The 8,978-nt window shown below is 41.2% G+C and overlaps 1 protein-coding gene across 3 annotated transcripts in view; it reads left to right on the top strand.

Moving 5' to 3' along the window:
- Positions 1-584: 584 nt before the first annotated feature.
- LOC115451715 (MOB kinase activator-like 2) overlaps positions 585-8,978 on the top strand; it is a 45,072-nt gene continuing 36,678 nt past the window's right edge. The window contains exon 1 of one of the 3 annotated variants that reach the window (XM_037441422.1): positions 585-1,078. In XM_037441422.1, coding sequence (XP_037297319.1) covers positions 1,074-1,078 — 5 coding nt within the window. In that variant the 5' untranslated portion in view covers positions 585-1,073. Of the gene's footprint in view, positions 1,079-5,691; positions 6,112-8,978 lie in introns of those variants that run through there. The other 2 variants (XM_037441424.1, XM_030180092.2) reach the window with 2 other exon arrangements.

The following is an 8,978-nucleotide window of genomic DNA, read 5'->3' as shown; positions in this document are numbered from 1 at the left end:
TACCTTGTCTGAGGTTTTATATGTAAAATAGAGGCGACATGTTCCACTTATAGTGTTGAACATTGAATGTTGCTATTGACATTTTAAAATTCCTACTGATTTTTTTCCTCGATACAGCACCCTTTTTCATTTATACACTATACTGCCAAACCTGCCAGCTTGTATTGCGATACTGCCAAATGCTGGCAGATTTCTAAAACTTCAACCAATCCTACCAGGGAGTAAAATAAAGGGCTAAATCTGCCAAAAAAGCAGGATCCTTCTACATATGTATATATTTAGTGCATTTTTTTATTTTGTAATTTCTCTGTGATTTTTGTACAGTGTGGCCAACTGCTTTTCTTTTTAAAGAGGTGTTGCTGTTCTTGGTTGCATTTGAATTAACGTAGGTCAACACGTAGACTCACATATTGACTACAGTATTCATAATACTTTAATTAATATCATTATTTAATGTAATTTTTTATGAATCACTGTTCTTTCAATGCAAATATAATTATTTATTGTTTCATTTAAATCCATGAGTTTGCACAAAATGACAGCGGACGTGAATGTTGCAATATACAAAATACATTTATGAACGGAAATAGTTATGTTCGTTGTACCTACTTCATTCATTTCACTAGAAAATGGTGTCAGTACATGAAAACATTACATATTTGTTGTAAATATTTTATGCTTACAATAAGTTAGGGTGTTTGGTTAGCAGTATTTGCAAGTGCGAAATGTTTAGGTTAGTCAGTGCTCTCTAAAAATAAACGTCGAAGTTGCGCAACATGGCGAATATCGCTCAGCTGCTCTGGATCTAGTGAACATTTAAATGATACTTTTGTGACCGCGATACGCTCTACTTAGCATCGAATTTTGAGATCAAAAGAATACTGTTAAGTTTAATCTGTCGATTATTATCGAGTAATGTGAAGAGACAGTCTGTGCCTGTGTGCTGCCAAGGCGCGGGTTTGTCGATCCGATCGGCCTGCAGCGTTGTGTCTTGTTGTCGAGAAGCGTGGCGAGGACAATCCGTCAAGCTGGAGCGGCTACCAGAGTATCTGCGCGACACCGTCGACTGGTTTATGGGGTGAGTAACTACAGTTCTCGACGGCTCTCGACAGCTCACCACTGAGCTCCACAGTCTCCTGTCCGAGGTGTTTATATACCTCATAATGTTTCTATTCTCTGTCCGTAGTACAACGACACGATCTTTTACTTTGCGTTGGCAGCTACCTTGATATGCAGTATTATTCATGTTGGTGTTACAATAACATAATGAGGTATTAATCATTTGCATTAAAGTACCTTAATTTGTTTACAAAACATAGACTTTATTAAATCACTAAGTCTCCGCACTCTCTGGTAATCAATCCGCTTCAGCAGCTATACACTTATGTGTAAAATAAATAAAACATTACACTACACTAAATAAAAACAAAACATTATTTACTCAAAAACACATTGTGAGTTTTGCACATGCAACAGCAAAATTTAGCTTATGTCCTAAGCACAAAGTGTATTACATTTGCCAGTTATTGAGAATTTGATTTAATAAAAAGAATTTGCTATGGACACTAATCAATGGAATGTATAATATATTATATATAAATAGAGTTCCTACGATTATCATAATCATATAAAATGCAATAATGCTATTACTGGCGGTTATAATACCTAAGTTAATAAAATTATTGATACTATTTCTCACCAGAGACATCAACCTGAGTTTGGAAGCAAGAATTTTACCCAATAAGATCCTTACACAATGTGGATGAGCACTGAGAATTTAGGTTTATTTTGGAATTCATCCAGTGGTAGTATGTGTGGTATAATACCCACAGTTTTGATGTGTATATCTCCATTATTAATAACTTAACTGCCACATTAGTATATTGTAGTACTATTGACATGCTGAGGTGTAAGGTGCGATCTTCAGATGAGGTAAAGTGATACTTAAATTCAATAAAAACATGAATGTGAATAAGGTCAAAATTCCTAACAAAAGAATTTTCAAATAAATTTAAAAACAGCTTTGCAAATTATTGAAGTGAAATTTAACAGTATATATAGTTCTTTTATTTTACTTCAATCATAAATGTGGTCATGTACTCACATTATGTACATACTCCACCCAAAAGCTTGCCTCCTGTCTCATCATGGAATGGAATATACATGGTAAAAAGTGGGTGCACCAGTTGTGGCAGTGCCTACCCCGTTAGGGATATAAATGTGAGTGTGTTTAATCTGTAATTACATTATACACAGTCATGTTTAGACAACCTCACCTCACTTAGCCCCCCCCCCCCCCCCCAAGGCAATTCTTGTGCGCTCGGTCTCCACACCGAATGCACGCCCATGCACGGGGGACATTATGTCGCGGACCTAGGCACACTATAGGTGATGCCTACACCACCATGGTTGCAAGTTCACATGGGGGGTCTGACAGGGACTCGTAGAACAATTCACCTCCCTTTACTCTCCGCCCATCCTATTACTTCCTCTTCCTTCCCCCTTCTTTCCCCTCTATTTCCCCTCTTCCTCTCTTCCTCCAGGGCCTCGCAGTCGTTAAGCCGGGGGGTTCGTAGTATCCCATTCGCTTGTCCCCCCGGTGTGGACTGTGGGGTCTGTATTTAAAAAAAAAAAAACCTCACTTAGCCTATTATTAAGTGTATTACAATGGCAATAGTCATAAAAATTATATACTTACTTAGTGTTTATGAAATCCCTACATTTACCAACTCACATCAGTAAAATCCTAAAATTTGCTGATTTACAGGTTACATTTACATTTGCTTTTACAGTAATATAATGGTGTCCTCATAAATAGTGAATGATACGCGAGGAGCTGATTCTACACCTCACTATTATAACAAAAAACCTAAAGATTATTTAACATTATGGACGATTATCATATACTGGTTACCAATTTTGGAATTAGTGCATAATAAGAATTAAACATTGTTTTCGTACATTTGTTTATGTATTTATCGAGTATAACTAGCAATTTTAATTTTAACAAGAGGATTACTTGTGTATATACATTTAACAGAATCTTCGTTATTATTACGGTAATTACAAATATTTTGTTTTGAGTCAGTTCTATTCAGTATATGAACATAATTATGTTCGCATTTTAGTGGGAACCGTGCAACAACTGGTATTATGAACGCACTCAGGGCAAAGTAGAATTATGCAGAGACAGCGTATAGATGTGTCAACTCGAGTTACTAACTCAAGTTAACTCGAGCCGGGTTTAGATCGAGTCCACTCGAGTTGAATTCTCTTTAACTCGAGTTTAAATACTTACTTTATTTTTGTTACGAAGATTTAATCTTAAATACATAAAACGTAAATACATGATGAATAAATAAATTCCTTTTTTATTGGTGAGTCATTACATTTGTAAAAATAACCCAAAACAAATCATTACTCAGTTTGATTTTACCCAGTTAACTCGAGTTACGTGAATTTCAACTGGAGTTCGCTCGAGTTGTGTTTATCCCGAGTTGGCACATCACTAAGACAGCGTAATCGTATGACGCAGCTGACGCACACTAGCTTGTAATAGTTGGCCATTTTGTTTTAGTGTCATTGAAGCGCGCCACACTATCTTGACAATATCGATCAGTTTCCCTAATCCTTTTGTTAGATCTTTGCCAGGAATGCCGCTGTCAATAACAAAATTCAAAATGTCGAAAAGACAATCATAATTCATATATCATCTTATTTAATTGAATAAAGAAACCACGAAAAGGATTTCTATCAAACGCACATAAGTAATTTCTAAAAATAATTTATGGATTATTATGAATATCTTAGAAAGTGTACCACGAATGGTATCACATCAATTTTTTTAAATTTATCCAACTTTAGCCAAGCAAATATCGCGTAACGGCAATGCCGCTGTCAATAAAAATTTAATCAAGATCGTTTTGTAAAATTGAAATCTAAACTCGAAAATCTCTTCTTTTAAATGAACATTATATAAATAATGAGTATTTTCACAAGGCTACGCTTTTCCGTTATATGAAAAAAAAATGGGCATTCTCCTTTGAACTAATTTAAACAAAAAAATATGTTTTCAGTATTTTGCCTATTGGGCAAAATTAAAAAAAATCGGATTTAATACACATCAATATTTTTAGGAAGCAACATTAAAAAAACCGTGACTGGACGTGATAAAAAGAAAAGCTGTTAACCCTATGTTTTAATAACCCTGATGGCGGCTGTACACAATCGCCACGACACCCTGAAACAGGCCGAGAGCGAGTATGTAGTACATGCTGCTCTCGTCATACCTCGCTCTCTCGCGACTCGGTCAGCCTCAGTCGCTTGTCGGTTTTTTGCGACCTAGTCAAAGGATCTATTACTATAGTGGTAAATGTGTTAAAAAATAACAGCACAAAGACAAACAGCAGCAGCAATTTCTACGTTCATTGCTGCGGTTATCTTCAGTACAAATGAAAAAAATATTGTGTACAGCTATGCTCTCGTCGAGAGTCTTATCGGCTGAAACTATCGGCGAGACGTTCTCGGCAAGTGTGTGGCTGTACGCCATGAGGTGTTCAAGAATTATAACAAATTAGTTTTAGGTGAATAGCATATCATCCAGTATTTATGGGACACCCTGTATACATTTCTGGATTAATAGAATACAATACAATACCCAATACAAAGTTTTATGTTTTCTTGTGAATTAAATTTTATATCCTACAAAATATATATAAAATGTTTTTAGCAATATTTAACCTTAAAAGTATATACCCAAATTTTTAGTGGTCCCATTTTAAAGATTTTTGTTCCTGATAGCAGGATCGATTGGCATCAAACATTTTTTTGCTTATATTTCCCATAGTTCATGTTACTATGCATATATATATTTTTTAAGTTTTTGAATGCAATACTTAATTTTGGACAAACAACAAATGTTGGACGTCTCCTTATAAATTTTTCTCATACCTAGCTACAGTGGTTAAAGTTCAGGTTAAATCCATCTGTACTATTAACGGAAAACGGTTGTCTTTTGACGATCACCAAAATCTGTCTTAGACCCGGTTGTATCATTTGTTGTCAAGTAAAGTTAAGGCTATTTTACACTGGATGAATTCGCAGCGAGCACACAACGTCTTCACCGCTGTAAATTCGCTCGCGATTCGCCAGTATGTTAAGAGCCGTAATGATTAAATAATCTGGCACTGTACACTATCTTTTGCCGGAAGGATCCTCTTTTACCCTTAATCACTAGTGAAAATACATATATAATTCATTTTAAAGAATAGTTGTCAATATGCTATAAAAATATCCAGGATTGATATCCCTACAATGGTGAGTGTTGGCAGATAGACTCGTAGTTTATATTATAGGCACTACGAAGGCAAAATATTAGAGCAATAGTAAATTTTAAAACATATTAAATAAAAAGTACCACCGATCGTTTTGAAAAATGGAATCATAGGAGCAACAGGGTAATGATGGATAAGAATGTGTAAACTTTTACAAACAGTCGACGTCCGAGGGATGAATAAATAAATTCGAGATGTTACTTATACAAGAGTGTATCGTTATGCGTTCCCGCCGCTGGTGCGGGTCCGGTGAGAGTGGGCCGAGCCGGCGGCGGCGCACTCGGCGCACTCGGCGCGGGAGAGCCGGCGCGCGCAGCCGCGCCTGCGAGCCGCGCCGCCGCCGCGAGCCGCGCTGATAACGCGTGATGTCAGCGCGAACACCGCCGCGGCGCCTCTCGCCGCCGCAACCGCCACCGTCGCCGCCATCGTCAGTCGCCCGCCGCACGTAAACGTGAACGCCGCGTTTTTTTGCGAGCATATTGAACGTGGCGCGTCCTCGTCGCGGAAATCTCAGTGCCGCCGGAGCCGGCGCGGCCCCGAGCGCGGTGAGGTGGGCGCGCGCGCACATCATGAGCGAGTCGCCCGCCGGCGCCGGCGCCGAGCCCGGGGGCCGAGCGCCCGCGCGCTGGCCTGTAGGCATCCTCCGGCGTAGCGGAGCTCGCGCGGCTCGCCGCGTGCTGCACGTCAAGTATCGCAGCGTGCCGCCGGAGCCGGCGCCCAGCCCCGTCCCGCCGGTGCTGCCGCTCGACCTAGACGACACCGTCTCGTGTTTCTGCAGGTGTGTGTTTACTGGGTGATGTGTACGTTTGTTTATTCAGTTTACTCTCGGTGGTCAGTGCCAATGTGTAGCGTCATACGATCAGAGAGGAAAAGGAAATGCCCGATGTTAACTGATGGGTATGTTACGACGGTGGCGGCGCTTCGCTTGACTCTCCGACATGCAGCGAAGCGTGTCCAAATGCGCGCGCGGCCATGTTTCTTGTGCAAGTGACGAGTGCGCAGCGGGGGAGCGCCGCTGTGCCGTCGCGCCCCTGCCGCCGCCGCCCCGCAGACCGGTGTGTTGACGCAGCACCGACCTACATACACCGGCGCGCTCGCTTATCGTGAGACTTGTTATCACAACACCTGTATGACGTAGGTGTTGCCGCTTTGAGTACCAACCACAGGCCCGCTTACTCTGCATCACGCGACACACAAATGAAGATTTGTTTCCGCTGTAGGACAAGCTATTCCATAATTTAATATAGAATGTTGTACAATATAACGAAACCACAATACAAACGGAAGGCGAGACGAAACCATGGTTCGTGAGTGTCCAGCACATGATGGTGGCAAGGATACAAGTCACGGTGTCGCCGTGTCGGGTAGTCGTAGTGTCGCGGTGGACACGGCTGCGTGGAGGCGCCACAAGCACTGATTGCCTTCACTTGACTCGACGCGTTGTTAATTGCGCCATTTGAGTGGAGCTCGGCGCACACTCTCCGCTCGCCCATCTAGTCTCTCTGTGGCGTTTTAACCTTGGACGCCGGCGAAGGAAAACTGCTACATAAACAAAGTAAACTAAATTTTCCGCGTTAGGTGATGTCATTCTATCGTAAACTTGTATGCATCCTGTAAATTATGTATTGATATCTACGCGCGAACATCTCTTGCATGTAGGCGGGCGCTGACGTGAACGGCAAGTAGCAACAATTACAAGCAGGAAGGCAATTTTTTTGTAGGAACACCGAGACTAAATGAATGTGCGGTGTGTCGAGCACTCGACACCAATGACTTACGAGTCACGGGAGCGGTCGCGAGCGCGCGCGCCTACAGCCGCGACGTCGACGTTGGACATATCTACTATAGTGTAGACAGACACACTAGACAACAGATATTTATTCATTTATCTCTTGTACAATATTCCTACAGGTACCTTAAACCTGATACAATATTATCGCTATTAACTAAAGTAACTTGAAGAACACACTACTTAACACTACAATATTTTTAACATAAAATTATTTTTTTTATACGATTAACGTTTGTAAACTGTGAAATATTTAACATAATACATAATATTTATGTTGTATAACAAATTATAGTTAGAGTACATAAGCGATTTCACTCAATATACCTGAGAGTATATCTACCTCGTCATGAGATACGTTAACTGTTTTTATTATCCATGTCACGGTTATCTTCGGTAGTAGATTTGTTCTGGCTACTGGTACCGCGAGTAGTTGTGGGAGCCGTTGCTGCTGTACGTATCGGTGTGGTTCGCACTAGTTCAGATATCGAAGCACTCCCGGTTCTTTTTTGGGGAGGCACTGTTAGCACCGGGGGTACCCTGCGAACAGTGTACAGGCGATCCCCTGACTTAGAAACCACGGTGGTCCCTAGGAAGAATTAGATCAGACCCCATAGTAACCCTCGGGGGGGAACCCGCGAACGGGATACAGGCATCCCCTTGGCTAAGCGACTGCAGGGCCTAGGAGGGTAGAAGGAAGGGGATAGTATAAAAGGAAGGGTAGAGGTAGGAGAAGGAACCCGCTTAGGATAGGCGGAAGGGAGAAGGAAGGGAAATATTCGCGAGTCCTTATAGGCCTCAATGTGAATTGGCAACCATGAACTATACACAGTTAACTGTGTGCCTGGGGCCGCGACATATTTCCCCCGTGCATGGGCGTGCATTCAGTGAGGAGGCCGAGCGCACAAGAATTGCCTCAGGGGGGGGGGGGGGTCACTCGCGGGTTATAATTAGAAACTGTAGTCGCTTCTTCACGGCATGATGGTTCTGAGGAGGCTGCGTCTCATATGTCAGGGTGACAACACTGTACACAGTCTGTGGGCCATAGAATGCGACCAGACGGAATCACGTCTGGTCTCAAGCAGTTGCTAGCAAACAGAGACAATACTAGTAAAAACATTTCATTACAACAGCACTTTAGCCACTATACTGTGCTTCACGTGCAGAGTTTGTTACGTTTCACAATGCCTAGTAATAAAGAACACACACAGCTTAACGGCAGAAATGCTTTAAATACGATGGTACTTACCCACAGGAATACTTCCACGAAAGAAATCTGCTTTGCGAAGGCTAGCGTCCACGAGGTTAGCCAATCGAGTTGAATCAAATTCAATTATTATATAATAATGTCAGCCCTGTGTCCAATACTGTGCCCACTGCTGTGCCCACTGCTCGGCACGGGTCTCTTTTGCTAGTGAGAGGGATTAGGCCTTAATCCACCACGCTATCTTGGTGCGGATTGGCAGACATCCTATACCCTCAAAATTCCTATAGAAAACCCAGGTATGCAGGTTTCCTCACGACGTTTTCCTTCGCCGTTAAAGCAAACAATATTCGCAAAGAATACTCTATACATAACTTTAGAAAAGTCCAGAGCCCTTGGTTTTAGAATTTAAATTAATTTAAGAATCTACTACGAATCTGCATTAGTAGCGAACAATCGCAAAGGTTTAAAAAAATGTATGGTGCATTTTTCATTTCCTGAATTAATAATAATAATAATATCAGCCCTATATATTATATACTGTCCCACTGCTGGGCATAGGCCTCCTCTACTACTGAGAGGGAATATCCTGAATTAATTTATATTATTTTCTCTCTATTAATCAACCGTGAATACTGATTTTCTTGAAGTT

Source organism: Manduca sexta, chromosome 22, assembly GCF_014839805.1.
Source record: "Manduca sexta isolate Smith_Timp_Sample1 chromosome 22, JHU_Msex_v1.0, whole genome shotgun sequence".
Classification (NCBI taxonomy): Eukaryota; Metazoa; Arthropoda; class Insecta; order Lepidoptera; family Sphingidae; genus Manduca; species Manduca sexta.
This window is presented reverse-complemented; position numbering and strand designations above follow the sequence as displayed.